At 44.4% G+C, this 15,329-nt stretch overlaps 1 protein-coding gene across 3 annotated transcripts in view; it reads left to right on the top strand.

Annotated features, from left to right (window-relative positions):
• Lrrc1 (leucine rich repeat containing 1) overlaps nt 1-13,860 on the top strand; it is a 115,644-nt gene extending 101,784 nt beyond the window's left edge. For 2 of the 3 annotated variants that reach the window (NM_001146048.1, NM_172528.3), the window contains exons 11-14: nt 2,389-2,504; nt 9,462-9,634; nt 10,551-10,687; nt 12,401-13,858. In NM_001146048.1, coding sequence (NP_001139520.1) covers nt 2,389-2,504; nt 9,462-9,634; nt 10,551-10,687; nt 12,401-12,559 — 585 coding nt within the window. In that variant the 3' untranslated portion in view covers nt 12,560-13,858. Of the gene's footprint in view, nt 1-2,388; nt 2,505-9,461; nt 9,635-10,550; nt 10,688-12,400 lie in introns of all 3 variants that reach the window. The other variant, XM_030244218.1, reaches the window with a different exon arrangement.
• The last annotated feature ends 1,469 nt before the right edge of the window (nt 13,861-15,329 follow it).

The raw sequence follows: 15,329 nt of genomic DNA, 5'->3' as shown, positions 1-15,329 counted from the left end.
GAAAGAGAAAGTGAGGGGAGATGAGGTTATAACCCCAGCAGCTAACATACAAACCCCAGCGCACATTTATGCTGTTCTCATTGAGTACTTAGGAATATTAACTTGTTCTCATTTTTAGGGCCCTCTGGCCTACTTTAATTAAGCAATTTTTAAACCATGTAATATATGCATAGGATACAATTGGAAAATATTGACGTAGTATAGCTTGGGGTCTCCACACACGTATTGTATGGGGGGGCTGAGATGGGACACTGTCAGGCAAGATGCCCATCTCATAGTCACAGGGCAGTATCCACTCAGTAAGCCTTCTTGGGGAGTTACATAGTCTGTCCATGAGATGACTATGTAAGTAACTGATATTGCCTGTTTTGCCTCCTTTGGATATGGATAAAGCTTGCCTTTTCAAAGTTAGTCGGAGGTGTGACTGCTGAGTTCAGCCCTAAACGACAGACCTTAATACAGATCCATAGTTCACACTGCACTCAGGTCCGATAGAGATGCCGGCTCCTGGGTGGGTTGGGAATGGTGTTCTGTGAGACTTCCCACGAGGAGATCTTTGTCAGGACCACCTAAGCTTTTCAGAGACAATGATGTCAGACCTCAGAAGCATGGGGCTTTGATCCCTTCCCGTGATGTTCCTGGACTAAGCAGTGCCAAGCCAGGTGGGCTACAGTAGTATCCCTCTTTCATGGCACTGCATTGGGTTCTCAGTTTTGAAAACTCAAGAAACCACTCTTGTTATTCCTGCTAGAGCAAAGAAGAGTTTTACTATCTTTACATCTATCCAGAAGTGGATAGCTCCCACACAGAATCTTTCCTAAGCAAGGAGGTGACTTGTGTGAACATACTTGAGCTATTTGGTAGGTAGTGCATAGGCAGTGGATGACGGGTATATGAGAAAGGTAGTACTCTGGTCAAGTATTCTAACTGCATGTATATGTGTACAGTAATCTGGTCAAGTGATCTTGAGACTTTTGAGAGAAATTTTGTCATGTTAGAGTGATAGTCCATAATATGAAAGAAATGTAGAGGGTAGTTTATTGTAATGACCAGAACGTTCTGGAAAACTGGAGGGACTGAAGGACATTCAGCCAATTTGGATTACTGGTAAGATCGCTTTATACCAGAAAGGTATTTCTGTAAGAAGTGATCATCTAAATATATAGCGAATAAACTAGTTTTACTGGAATGACAAGCTTGAGTCTGAGACCTGAAAGGGATAGCCCTGCCTTTCTATGCACCAGGGTGCTCTCTGTGTGACAAGAGACAGTCATAAATCTGTGTTTTATAATGTTAGTAGGTTTACATCTGTTGTGTTTGAACTCTGCAGTTAAATATATTAATTTGCAATCCTGATATTCTTAGAAGAATTAAAAGGATTATGCATGAAATTAACTAGCAATTTTTAAAGACGCATTCTCTTCTCTTAGAGTGATATACATTCATTCATTCAGAGAGTTGAGGATTCAGGAATCTTCCTCTAGTGAGAGGCCCTAAGGTAGTAATTTTCCATGTGTCAGAGGGAAATCAATAGGCCCTTCATGAGCTCGCTCTCCTCAGGAAGGCAAAGGCTGGAAGAATGCAGCGCTTTATGGAGTCTTGGAGGAGGTTGTGTGTGAGATCAAGTTATTTTTCCTCCCCTTTGGTTCAGTTTTTCTGACTCAAATAATCATGGCCTCTTTGTTCAGGCAAGGCTCGAGCCAGTTTGTCTTGAGGACCACACATTGAACATTCAGCTACCCTTGAATAGATTCGGACTTGGACGTAGCTGTCAGTTTACTGCAGTTGTTGAGCTAACAGCAGGCCATGACTGAGACAAATGTATATATTTGCCAGAGCCACTTCTTGCTAAGATGTTAGTGCTTTCGCATTCCTCAAGGGAAAACAATTTTACCAAATTAATTTATGAGTGACCAAAAGCTATCAAAGTGTATTTAGTGACAATTCATACCTATCAGCTCCCTCCTCCCCTTTCTCAACCCTGGAATATTGAAAATATTGGAGTTTATAGGGCAGGCCTTGAGCTGTGTATCGGTGCTAATGTTACCTCTAGCGTAATGTTTGGAAGCGGAATTGTTTAATTCCCTTCTGATTAAGTGATGCTGCCTGACCGCGTGTTGTTAGTTAACATTTCACCAGTGCCTGTGCTAGGCATCATCCGTAAAAAGGCACATCATTCACCACGCCAGTTTGAACTGTATTACTTATTTTTTTTATTCAGTTTAGAACATGTTTAATGCTTTGTATCATCTATAGTAATCATTTATGACCATCGGTGAAGTTTAAACATCATATGCTTCTTCATGCCTCTGACCTGCTTTCCCACCCCGACACACGCCCCCTGCTTAAAATGGAGAAAAGAAAAGACGCCTCTCTTTCTCGCTGTAGATTGGCGGGTGCTGCAGCCTCACCATGTTCTGCATCCGGGACAACAGACTGACTCGGTTACCTGCAGAGGTGTCACAGGCCGTGGAACTTCATGTCCTCGACGTGGCAGGGAACAGGTAAGGCAGGGGGAGCTGTGCCTCTCAGCAGCTGCAGCTCAGCCACACCTTTCTAAGGACTACACTGCCTTACTGAACAACCACAGGGTTAGAGAATCCTGCATGGGGACCAAACTGCTACAGCCAGGTGGAACTGAGGCAGCACACCCTGGGCTACTTCAGAGCAGAGCCCTTCCTGGACGGTAGTGCATCTGAAAGACCCAGAAAGCAGGCCAGAGGCTTTGCCGTAGCTTTTATAGAGGTTTGTTTGAGTCACGGTTGGGCCTTAGAGAGTCTACATCTGCAAAATAAGCTTATATCAGTTTGGATTATATATATATATGAATGAGAGGCAGGGCAGAGTTTCAGTATGTTCCTCAGACCATCCTCCTCACCCCAGCCTCCCACGAAGCTGGCAAGAGTTTCATACCACCAAACCTAGCTGAACATTAAACAGAAGTCTTGCTATTCTGTGCGAGTCACTTTCAACTTCCTGAACTTGTAACTAAAGTTGTGACAGGGACATGCTTGTGGGGAGAGGCTCCATATATCAGAGTATCCACATGATTCAGAATCCAGATGACGCTTAAAACCAGGTGGCGGCCCCATGACACAGCAACGCTGTTCTGGGCCTGAGAAGCTGGCCTTTCTTCCTGGGACTCTCTTCTCCGACTGCCTTTGTTCTTCATCTTGCCCTTCGTTCTTTCTCTGGTTTTCCCTTAGGATCTCCGTGAAGTGCTTTCCTGTGGTGGTCTCCAGTTGGCTTGTGTGTGTGGTATAGGTCTGGTTCTGGGCCAGTGTATCACTGTTCGGTCACCGCATCTAGCACACAGTGGATGGCTGGTCCGTACTTGACGGAACCAAGTAGCTTTGCAGAGTGAGCAGCACAGTATTGAAACATGTGTTATAGTCGTCATTGCTAACAGAGATTTAAAAATTGCTTTTGAGAGCCATGATAGGGGTAGCTCATTAGTAACGTATTAAGCTGGAGAAAGCTGACTTGGTAAAGGCCCGCAGTGTGTAGAGTGCTGGGGCGTTAGCTCCCATGTCTGATTAGCTGGTCACCGAGGTAGGCACAAGCCACCACTCTTCATCCCTTGCAATGGACCCGTAGACAGCTGGGCTAAATACGCTGTAACTGGAGGTAAGCTACGGCCTCGGAGTGTTCGCCCTTTTAAAGGTTACTCCTCTGGGGAAGTTTTGATCGATCCTTAAGACCGTTGAGTAGTGACTGGAAACTCAGGGTGATTGGTGCCGAATCTCAGTTTCTGCTGTCTGCTCACTGCAGCCTTTGTACTTTGAGGGGTACCGTTCTGTCCAGCTTCTTCTTCGCAGCCCAGGAAACTCAGAAACTCTGAGCATTTGCCTGTCTCCTTTCCACACTGGTGACCAGGAATTTGCATTCTCAATTCTTGAGCAGAAAGATGACTCTGTTTCTTATGAGCCGGAGCATCGTTATCCAGTTCTCGGGAGAAATGGAAGTTAATCTTTTATTATGCTTGGGTTGAGTGGAGACATACATTTAAGAAGTTAAGGGATGCAGGCTTCATCTGAGTCAGTCAAATGTCCCATTTTGTCCACCCATATATAAAGTCATCGCTAGATTCTCAACCTTTAAAAGGGTTTAATCACTACTTGTTTAAAATTTTGGTATCGAAACTAATAATAATAATAATAATAATAATATGTCAGGCTGAAACTTGCAGAAATGTCGTCTGTGGGGGATGAATGTAGTTGCAGCCTCTATCCCCGCTCTCGTGCATATAAAAGTAGCGCTTGCCTCTGAGACTTCCTGCTACTGTGCAGGACCATACTTTAATGGACCCGATAGACTATATTACAGCGGGGCTGACTGTAGAGTACCATGTTGGAACCATGAAGCCCTCCGTGGCAGTGATGGGAAGTGTCCTTTACCATCAGCTACTCGTGGGCACAGGACACAGTTTCTTAACTCTTAATAAACTCCCTGCCGAGAGATACTCACCAGGAACATGCAACACGGGAGACACTTGGGGCTCTTGCTTCAATGTATATAATGCCAAGTACTAGAAGTAGTGTCTCTTAGTAAGGAAATAAGTTAGACTTGACTTTTGTATTATGTGTGTGTGTGTGTATATATATATATATATATATATATATATATATATATATATATATATACATATACATACATACACACATGTCCTAATAAAACAGTTTAAACATTTTTCAACTGGAATATTAAGTTATCTGAATTTTTTTTTTCTGCATTCAAACGAAGACTCATGATTCTGACTGAGAAGCAAGTCCTGAATGCTATTGCACTGTTTTGTTTTCTTGTCTTCTAAAATAAAACCATATTTGTGCACTAGCCCAAACTGTGGACAGTAGCTCCTGTCAGAAGGCAGTGGCAGACATGTAGGCTTTCATTTGACGTATTTTGCTACCTTTTTTTTTTTTTCCATTGCTCCTGTTCTAACCTTTTACACACTTCAGATTTCTTTATTTAATGAAAACTACTTGAAACTAGGAAATTTCACTTGGAAGTAGCAAACAGAATGAAACATTAAAGTGTAGCAGCGTTCACCCATTGGTTAGCATTAGTAACACTACATTAGCCAGTAGTCACACTGGGCTCTTGAATACCTTTGGCAAAGCACTGGCTGTAATATTCCTGAGGCATGGAAGGTCACTTGAGGCTGGTGTTGGTCACAGTTTGTTTGCTCTCGTCCTTGACCATCAGCGTAAAGACCAGCTTCTTATTTCGGGCGTGTGGGGAGTGGTGCTGAATAGGACACAGCAGTGTGTGGAGGTGGGCTTATGGCTTCCTCTGCTGGTTCCGTTGACTCAGTGACACAGAGAACGCACCAAAAGTGAAATTTTAAATGGACGGACTCCCCTGGGAAGCTGGATATTTATATCATTTTCTGACTTCTGTTAGCTGACCTTCGAGAGCAAAGCAGAGGAGTGTATGTGTCTACAGTGAGCGCGCCACAGCCAGTCCTGAGAAGGGGCTTGGCCTGGCCGGCAGATGGTGAAGGGACAGGAGCACTATGGGTAGCATTTCTGTACAGAGCTGCTGAGGACGGGCTGGTGTGTGCTGTAGACTTGGTCAGCAGCATCTATGTTGGAGCTGCCTACCACTGGGCTGTTTGCAGGGAAGCCAGTGTTTCAGACAACTCGTTAATACGAGCTGGAATACGATTATAAGGTCCGCTGTTGGAGAGTCTAGTAATTTATTTCGGCTTTTATCACCCACTTGTCATCCTTGGAAGCTGTTATTTGTTGACGCTATTTTTAGCCTTCTGATTGCCTTTGCTGGTGCTCACTGGGAAGCCAGTGATTGCTCTGAGGCACTGGGGAGCAGATTGTCTGTTTGGTGCCAATTTTCAGGTCTTGATTTTTTTTTTCTCCCTGTGCAGTTGTGAATAAGAACAGCAGAGTTGCTGACTATAATGTTTTTGGGCAACACTTTTTTTTTTTTTAAATTTTAGAGGATATTAGCTTAACTCCTATTTTTAAAAGAAACAGTAAAAATTCAAACCCTTTCATTTCTGTAATATAAAGGTGTTTTCATATGTGATGCTTGAGCTGTGTGCCCATGTGTCTACCTATGTTGGTGCTGCTGGAGTCAAGCCCAGGGCCTTGTAGACACTAGACAAGAGCCCAACCACTGAGCTATGTCCTTGGTCCTGTATTCACATATGTATGTATGTTTGCACATATCTCTGTCACAGTGCCTGCCCCCTCTGAAACAAACATCTTTGCTTTCTTTGAGTTTAAGTGTGTATACAACAGATTAGTTACAAGGAGAAATGGTTTTGGGGTAGCTGGAGAGGTTTCACTTGCTGTCTCACTTGAAGAGCAATCACACCTGAGTGACGTGAGGAGAGGGCTGAGACAAGCCGGGTCCCCTCAGATCCTCCAGAGGTCCTTGTATTGACGTGAGCTCTACACCACAAGGACACGAGTGGGACCCTTGCCGTGAAGTATTATCTTAATTAGGCTTCTACAGCACTGATAGAGACCACTACCAGATGCAACTTGGGGACCAAAGTGTTTCTTCTATCTTATCCTTGCAAGTAACAGCCTATATCACTGGGGGAAGCATGGAGGAGTGCTGCTTATTGGCTTGCTCCCTCTAGCTTGTCCAGTCTGCTTCCTTATACATCCTAAGACCACATGCCCAGGGGTGGCATTACCCACAATGACTTTGGCCCATCCACATCAACCATTCATCAGGACAATGCCTGCGGACTTGCCCATAGACAATTTGGATGGAAGAAGTTTCTTCATTGTGGTTCCCTTTTCTTCAGATAACTCTAGCTTATGCCAAGTTGACTGAAAGAAAACAAAAACAAGAATTACAAAATACAAACAAAAAACCAACCAGGACAATTGACCCCTTGTCAGCTTGACACACAAACACACCACTTTTCAGCTGTAACCTTTCCTCCCTTGTTCATACCCATAATTCATAGTAATAACATAATATAAAACGTAAGCAACTTTAAAAAAAAACCTACATTCTTTAAAAATTCAAACCGTGTAAAAATATTTTCTTTAAAGTATTTCAAACCTTTCAACTATAGGCTCCTATAAAATAAGATAAAATACAATAAAATAACCACATAGCGTTTTACTCTAAGAGGAAAAAACAGGGCATAGAAGCATCAAAGCAAAGCAAAACCCACGTTCAGAAGTATAAGCAGTTGCACGTCTGATGTCTGGGACTTGTGTTCGTCTTGGCTTCAAAGCAAGGCTTCATTTCTTCAGCTCTGTCATTGGTAGCAAGCACAGCTTGTCTCTTACACCCAGGCCAACTTCACTCCACAGCTGGGTCTCCTCAGGCTGCATCTTCAACAGGGGGTGGCCTCCTGGCCTCTCTAGGGAAACTGATTCTGCCACATGGTACCACACCTCAGCTTTTCCCATGAATCCTTTCATCCTAGGGTCTCTACTATGACTGAGGCCCTGCCTTCAAAACTAGCACCGCCTTTGAGCCTCTTAGACACTGTCAGGGTCAGCTGCCAGCATCACGTGCAGCCTTGGCCCACTCTAGACTGCGACTTTTATGCACTGAGTGTTAATCCTGAGATCTGATGGGGAAAATCCAATTCCACCATTTTGAGCCAAATTTTGAGCAAGCTTTTAATTAAATACTGACCAAGATGAACTTTGGTCAGGACCATCCCCTGGAACCTACAGCTAGATGTCCCCAAGACACATGTTGCAGGTTGCTTATAAAGACAAAAGCCATAGGCCACAGTAATTTCCCATGAGGCTTTGTTATATCCCAAGAACTACAAGTCCAATCATTCCAGGAAGTTGCCTGGTCCTTTCGTGGGTGGGGCCCTGGTAAAATATTCCCAGAAGTCCTTAAACCAGAGCTACTGGTCTCTTAATCAGTGCCTTCTGGCTGGGGTCATGTCAACTTGATAAAAGCCAGAGTCATTTGGGAAGAAGGAACCACAGCTGAGACAATGCCTCCATCAGATCAACCTATGATAATTCCTTTAGGACATTTTCTTAATGATTGATGTGGGAGGGTCCAGCCACTCCTGGTTTGGTGTTTATGGGTGTATAAGAAAGTAGGCCTGAAGGGTGGGCTGGGGAGGGGGCTGAGAGGTGGCTCAGTGGTTAAGAGCACTAGCTGCTCTTCTAGAGGTCCTGAGTTCAATATCCATGGTGGCTCACAACCATCTATAATGGAAATCTGATTCCCTCTTCTGGTGTACATGAAAACAGAGCACTTGTATATATAAAATAAATAAATAGATAAATAAATTTTTGAAGGAGAGGACAAAAGACAGAGATAGAGAGACAGACAGAGACAGACAGAAGGAGGGAGGGAAGAAGGGAGGAAGGAAGCAAGCACGCTGACTGATGAAGCCAGTGAGCCGCTACATCAGTTCCTGCCTCAGGTTCCTGCCTCGAGGTCCTACCCTGACTTCCCTGGATGATGAGCTAAGATGTGTAAACACAACGAACCTCTTCCTCCTCAAGGTGCTTTTGGTTCTGGTGTTTCATCACAGCCGTAGAGCCCTAGATAGGACGAAAGCTAATTCCTCAGCTCCACCCAACCAGCATCAATTGTTCCAGAAAAACAAAGGTTTCAGTTCTGTGGTCCTGGTCTTTTGTTAATCATTCCTGATCCTGCAGCCTGACAGATTCTCACGTCAGAATACCTTACATGTGATGTGGTTCCAATAGAGTCTTTGCTTCCCTCTGAGACTTTACAAAGCCAGGCCTCTGTTGTCTGCAGTGCTCTCAACGCTGCATCTTCGTCTAATATTCCTCAGAATAGCCCCATTAAGTATTTAATGACATCCCCAGCCCAAAGTTCTGTACATTTTCACAGTCTCCCCCAAAATAGCATGGTCATGTGTCTGTCACAAGAACACACCATAACCCTGGTACAAATGTCTATATTATATTTTTATTGCTGTGATAGAAACCATGACCAAAGCAGGTTGGAGAAGAAAGGGTTTACCTCAGTTTACACTTTCTGGTTAACAGCCCCTGGTTACTTATATGACGTACATTTTCGATGGTTTTGATCTATCAACTCTTGGGGCAAGCATAAATATACAGCTAAAATTCAGGTGTCACCTATCAGCTTTTAAAGTGTTTTTGTATGGATTCTGTCATCTGAAACAATAATGTGAATGCTAATTATCACCGGAGTCTGAGGGCCGGGAACAACAGGGAACTGAAGGGTCAAAGTTTAAATGGAGCCCCTGGAGGATGTCCGCAGAGACAGCAGACGCAGAAGGCCCTGCGTCTGTGCTTCTGCAGCAGCTTGGTCCTTTGCCTCTCTCACTGTCTCCTTCCTGCCACCCCTGGGGACTCCCAGCAGCCAGCCAGTGAGGCCGCAGCCCTGTGTCTGAGAACTGGGTGAGAACTGTGTAGTCTGAGGTGCTTTCCTTGTCTTCCCGTTTGGGTTAAGAGGAGTCAGTTCTCGGCTTTTCTGGGGTGACAACTCTTGTTTTATGTCAGGTTACATCATCTGCCCTTATCGCTGACCACCCTGAAGTTGAAGGCCCTGTGGTTATCTGACAACCAGTCGCAGCCTCTCCTCACGTTCCAGACAGACATAGACCGAGCCACCGGGGAGAAGATTTTAACGTGTGTCTTACTTCCTCAGATGCCTTCTGAACCCATCTGCCAAGGTGACTTTCCCTCGGGGCCTGCTCCTCCCAAGTGTACTTGCATTTTGTCCCATTTGGTGAAGCGGTGGTGGGGCGACTCTGGAAGGGCCACCTAGGTCTTTATAGGAAAGGACCACTTATGTCTGTTTATCGCGTCTGAAATTCTGAAAGCAACCCTTTGGTTTGTAATTATACAGGTAAGGATAAAAGCATAGTGCTCATCAAAGGGGTGGCTTGCTAAAGTCCAAACTGAGACTAGAGGATTCCAAGTTAACACCTTGGACCCAGTATTTTTAAGCCAGTGAGTTACTTTGAGTCATTATGTCTTTGTCTTGTAAACTTTCTGATTAAAAAAAAAAATTCACTAAAATATGGTGGAATGAATCCATTGCTGAGAGATACAAGTTTGGTAGGAATACTAGAGACCCCTGAGTTGGAACATTCCAAAATGACCCCGGTAGTTTCAGGGAAGTATAGCAGACTATCACAAAGGAAAGTATACCAGCCCCCTCTGACTGCAGTCTCACCACCATGGGGGAAGGGGGAGTGAGGAGGAAACACACACACACACACACACACACACACACACATATTTACTGCGTGAAAAGACTCCACAAAAAAGAAACAAACAAACAAAAACCATCCTTTAATATATTTTATCCTTCTGAAATGAAACACTGAAGTGTCCCAATCTATCAGATACCCAAGAAGGTCTCAAAGAGAGTTCCAGCATAAAGGAGGAGTCCCTCCCAAGCCTCTTTGCTTCTTGTCTTATATTTTCACGGAAAGCCAAGGCTGGAGGTTGGAACAGTGGTATGCCCTCCTTATTCCTGGCACTGTGGGTCTGCATATGGATTCAGACCAGTCAGCCACTAAATTACAGTGTAGCCCTTCCCGCGGCCGGCATTCCCTGCTGATGTTGTCTTTGTCACTGCAGAGAGCCTGCCGCGTTGCGGTGCCCTGGAGAGTCTGGTAACTGACATGTCTGAGGAAGCCTGGAATGACCGCTCGGTCCACAGAGTTAGTGCAATCCGGTTTTTGGAAGACGAGAAGGACGAAGATGAAAACGAAACGGTATGGGGGTGGACACTCATCCCAGACCGACAGTGCGGCTCAATGTGGATTGGCTTTGATGTTCAATAGTATTTTTTCTGTTTTGCCTTTTAGCAGCCAGGATTTTAAAACAACAACAACAACAAAACAAACAAACAAAACTGAGTAGTTCTCAAAGCCATAAGTCATGACAAGTGAATGGGGCCCGCTGAGCCACTGATGTTGTTATTGGAATACTTTCTGCTGCTTTTATTTCTTTGTGATAGTTTCCCATCATGTCCCACATTTTTTCTTTAAACTTGGCAATGCTTCCCTTTCCGTTCTGGCCAGTGTGGCCTGTCTTTCCTATCTCCCACACTGCTCATGCTAGGCTGTGTTCACTCCATTCTGATGCCGTTATGGGACTCAGTACAAGACGGATCTCTTCTTGGCATGCCAGGCTACCATGGCCTTTGTGTAGAGTTTTGCCATGTTGCTTAAACTATCTTGACAAGTTTCCATTTAGAAATCAGAACTATGTTTGAAGCTCCCACTCTTTGGTCCATCTTTGAAAATGTCTCTCAGATGTTCTGTGTCTCAGCTTGAGCCTGGCTTATACTTTTCTTTTCTTTTCTTTTTTTTTTAAGATTTTTATTTTCAATCATGTATATGCATGTGTGTAGGTGTGCATGTTGCCTGAGAGGCTGTCAGATGCCCTGGTGCTGGCTGCAGCTAAAGGCAGCTGTGATCTAGCCAACATGGGTGCTGGGAACTGAGCCTCAGATCTTCTAGAAGAGCAGTTATGCATTCTTTACCACTGGGTAGGGCCACGTCTCCAGCCCCTACGCTGGCGTTCTGAATTCTCTGTACCAATTGGGGTTTTCCCAGCAGTGCTTATGGGGTGGGGCTTGCAGTTTAATCATTTTAAACTAAGACCGGTTTAAAATGATTGCTGCCATCTTTATTAGTCCAGCTGTTACCAGATGGCTGGTAGGATGGATGTGTGTGTGTGTGTGTGTCTTAGTAGAGAGCAAGATGGGCACTAGGGATGAGAACTTCAAAGTCAGAATTTCTTTAATGCTCACCACAGACATTTCAGAGTGTAATTATTTCAGTGGTGGTTTTACTACCTCAGAAGTGCTCTTTGTTAAGCTCATGTCTTTCGAAAGATGTAAATGCTGCTTTATGAGATAATGAGCAGGTCATAGATTAACTAATAGGAAAATTTACAAATTGCTAAGTCCTATTACTTACTTCTCAGCACTGTGGTCTTTACTAGAAGAGCACGCACTCTCCTCAGAACAGCAAATGAATGGCGCACAGCAGTCATGCCAGATGAAGTCCTCCTCTCTGGCTTTCTCTTTTTCAGCTCCCAAGCCTGGAGGGTGAAGGAAGCCAGAGCTATTCTGAATAATTAAAGAGCATTAGGGCAAATTTAAATTTAGGGCATTTTTTTAAAAAAAAATTTCTACTTTATTCCATAGCCCTATCTTAAATTTTGTTATTTTCCATGAACACATAGAAACTTATTATCACTTTATACTAATTTTTAAAAATGTGTTCCTTTATTCTAAAAGTAATATATTCAGTCATGAGCAGCTCATGAGTACACATAGCTGTGAAGAAAGCTGTTTCCCCTGGAACTCGGATTTCTGAAGTTGTAAAATTTGTGTTGGAATGCTAATGCCTCAAAGCTGCGTGCTTTGAAACAGTAGTGGATAAAACCCAAACACTCGGGCCTCTGTTTGTTTGCAGAGAACACTTCAGAGGCGAGCCACTCCACACCCAGGGGAATTAAAGAACATGAAAAAGACGGTGGAGAATTTACGGAACGACATGAATGCCGCCAAAGGACTGGATTCAAACAAAAACGAGGTCAACCACGCCGCTGAGCGCGTGACCACATCGGTGTAGCATTGACCTCCGAGTTTTACCTGCTGTGTCTTCCCTGCTGTAGAGATGTTCCTGTGCACCTGAGGAGCCTCCTGCCTGCCGTCCTTGCGTCCACCATCCCTCTGCCAGGATGCTGCTCTTGCACCAAGTGCCTTCTGCATCCCTCAGTCCATCCGCGTACCAGTAGCCTCCCGTCCTAATTCTGTTCAATATCAGTTGTTCCTAATAAGTAGAATACACTACTGTCAACACCTGACCTTCGTTTTTGTCTTGTGTTGGGGTTAGAGAGAGCAGGAAGGGGGTTCTGACCCTCTTCCCTCCACTGAGTGCTGGACATTCGGAACCCAAGTTCTTATGGACCTACGGAGGAGAGAGAGAAAGCTTTATGTATGGGGGAAAAAAAGATACTTTTTTATCCTTTCTTGGCAGCTCAGATGGTGTAAATTTTAAAATTTTGTATAGGTATTTCATAACAAAAAATTATGTATTTCTTTGTTATTTTATCTTGAAGACGGTACATATTTTCGTATTTGTGCAGAAAAACAAATTAGGCCTAAAGTATTGGTTTTTACCTGTACCATCCACTCCGTGCCTTACTGTATCCTGTCCTGTCACAGCGGCTGCAAACAGTGGCATCCTTGAGCAGCAAGATGGGCGCCTGGGTGTGGTCTTGTTAAATCGGTGTCGCACATTTTAATCGGTAATCTGCTGGCTTGTTTGTTAACCAGAACGATGAATTTATCAGTGATTTGTAAGTTTCATCAAGTGATTTCTTCGACAAGATGAACCAAAGGATTAGCCTCGCGCTACGTCATTGCATCCGCTCCCCCTCGTCCTGACTCAGCTCGGGTGTGTGCAGCATCAGGCTGTGCCTGCTCCAGAGGCATGGGCCACCTGGGTAACAGCACACAGCAGAAAAGCACAGAGAGAAAAACAACTGGTCCAGAAATTCAGTGGATCCATGACTTACGTGTCACAGAAGAATGACTGTTGCCGAAGGAAGCTTAAAAATTCTATATCCAGATAAAAGACCACAATAAAGCAAAAGTCACCTATACCGTAATAGAAATGTTGCTATCTCTATACAAGTGCACTTTGATCTGTAAATAGTTCTAATCAAAGCATAACAAAACACTGCTTCAAGATTTACTTTTAAATCTAATTTAAGGGGTGTTTTTACTGTGTTTTTGTCGTTTCCTTTTTACGTGTGCTGTGATGAAAGAGAAAAATGCAGAGTGCCAGTCACTGTGGTGTCTGGGGGAAATCACCGGGGTTCAGGGGAGGGGATTTCCCCGTGAAATAAACTCATCATGGACACTGGCCATAGCTTTTTAAGAATTGTTACTTTGTGTGTTCAAAATACTAGCCAAAAACAGTTCTTACACAGAGGACTTCTGTCCACTAAGTGTCTAGATTGTAGCCAGTTAGTTTTGAATAGCTCCTGATGAGACCCTGTTTACAAGTCGTGTTTCCACACAGGGCAGAGCCCCAGGGCTGCCTTCAGTGTGGGTTCATCATTGTGAGTTGAGGCATCTGGCCAGCTGGACTCCATGGAAACCCATCTCCAACCAAGCCCATGCAGTACCCATGCATCTTGTGTGCATTCAGGGCCTGGAGTCAGCCTGCGCCTGTGCATGCACATTTCTCAAAACCTCGGAGGTGAGAGTACAAGGCATCTGGTGCTTTTCAGCTGCGCCTCCTAACAGTGGGGACCCATTGTCTTTCCTCCATTCTAAGGATTGGACGTATCCTGATTTTAAAGCCTAGAAAATCAGTCTTGGTAATTCAGGGACTAATTCTATGCAGATAAACAGAGGGAATTTATTTTAGAGAGCCATTTGATTCTGAAAAACTAACCGACAGTTCCCAGTGTTATTTCGTTCATGGTTTCCCTCTAAAGGTCACCATTTGCCGGTAGTCGCCATTTGCTGCTCTTTTATCTTGCTTGGCCTTGGTGAACAGATAGAGGTAGAGATAGGGACCCATGGAGAGTGGAGGAGGAGAGCTAGCGACTGTAGGAAATGCCTTGTGCCTACTTCTCTCCTTTCCTTCCCTCAGCCTGTTTATGTCATGTCCGCCTGCCTGCTTTGTTCTGATGTGAATTTGGGGTTTGAGAGGTTTTGTTCCCTCTTGATGGCTTATGTCTGCTGACTCGGTGGTGCTCTTAAACTTCAGGGTGGCCGGTCCAAACTTCGGCTCCATCGTGGAGTCAGCACCACCTCAACGGCCGCAGCCTGAGGATACCCAGCCTTTCTAAGAAGGGGAAGGAAGTGAAAGCTTCCTTTAGAGTAGCCAAAGCTCCCGACCTTTGGCTGGGGCTGGGAGTGAGGATGGGCAGCACTGGCTCTCACAGTTTTCCATGCTCCTCACTTCCTCTAGGAAAGGGTGGAGTCCAGTCTTCCACTGACTTCTGTGCCTGGGGGGAATAACAGGTACAGGAAGAAAAAGACGTCTGTAAGACGTTTTTACCCCCTTTCCTCCCACAACATTTTCTTTCCTCTTTCTTTTTTCTCTATATATTTTTTTATTTTTATTTTTAGCAGGGGGGGCTTTATCTCTGAATAAAGTGGCAAAAACAACAAAGGCCACAACCATAGAGGAGCTGAAGTCAAAGAAATAGTGGAAGTGATCGTGCACACCAGAAAGAAACTGCAAGACTGTTACCTACTCCTTGGTTTTCTTCTGGAAGTTTTAGAAGAATGCTGGCAACCAGCCAATTCTTCAGAGTTTTATCAGCTGGTTACCTGTGAGGGCAGAAACATCAGCCTTCCTGCCCAGCGGCCTGTCTGTC

This window comes from Mus musculus, chromosome 9 (genome assembly GCF_000001635.26).
Source record: "Mus musculus strain C57BL/6J chromosome 9, GRCm38.p6 C57BL/6J".
Lineage (NCBI taxonomy): Eukaryota > Metazoa > Chordata > Mammalia > Rodentia > Muridae > Mus > Mus musculus.
This window is presented reverse-complemented; position numbering and strand designations above follow the sequence as displayed.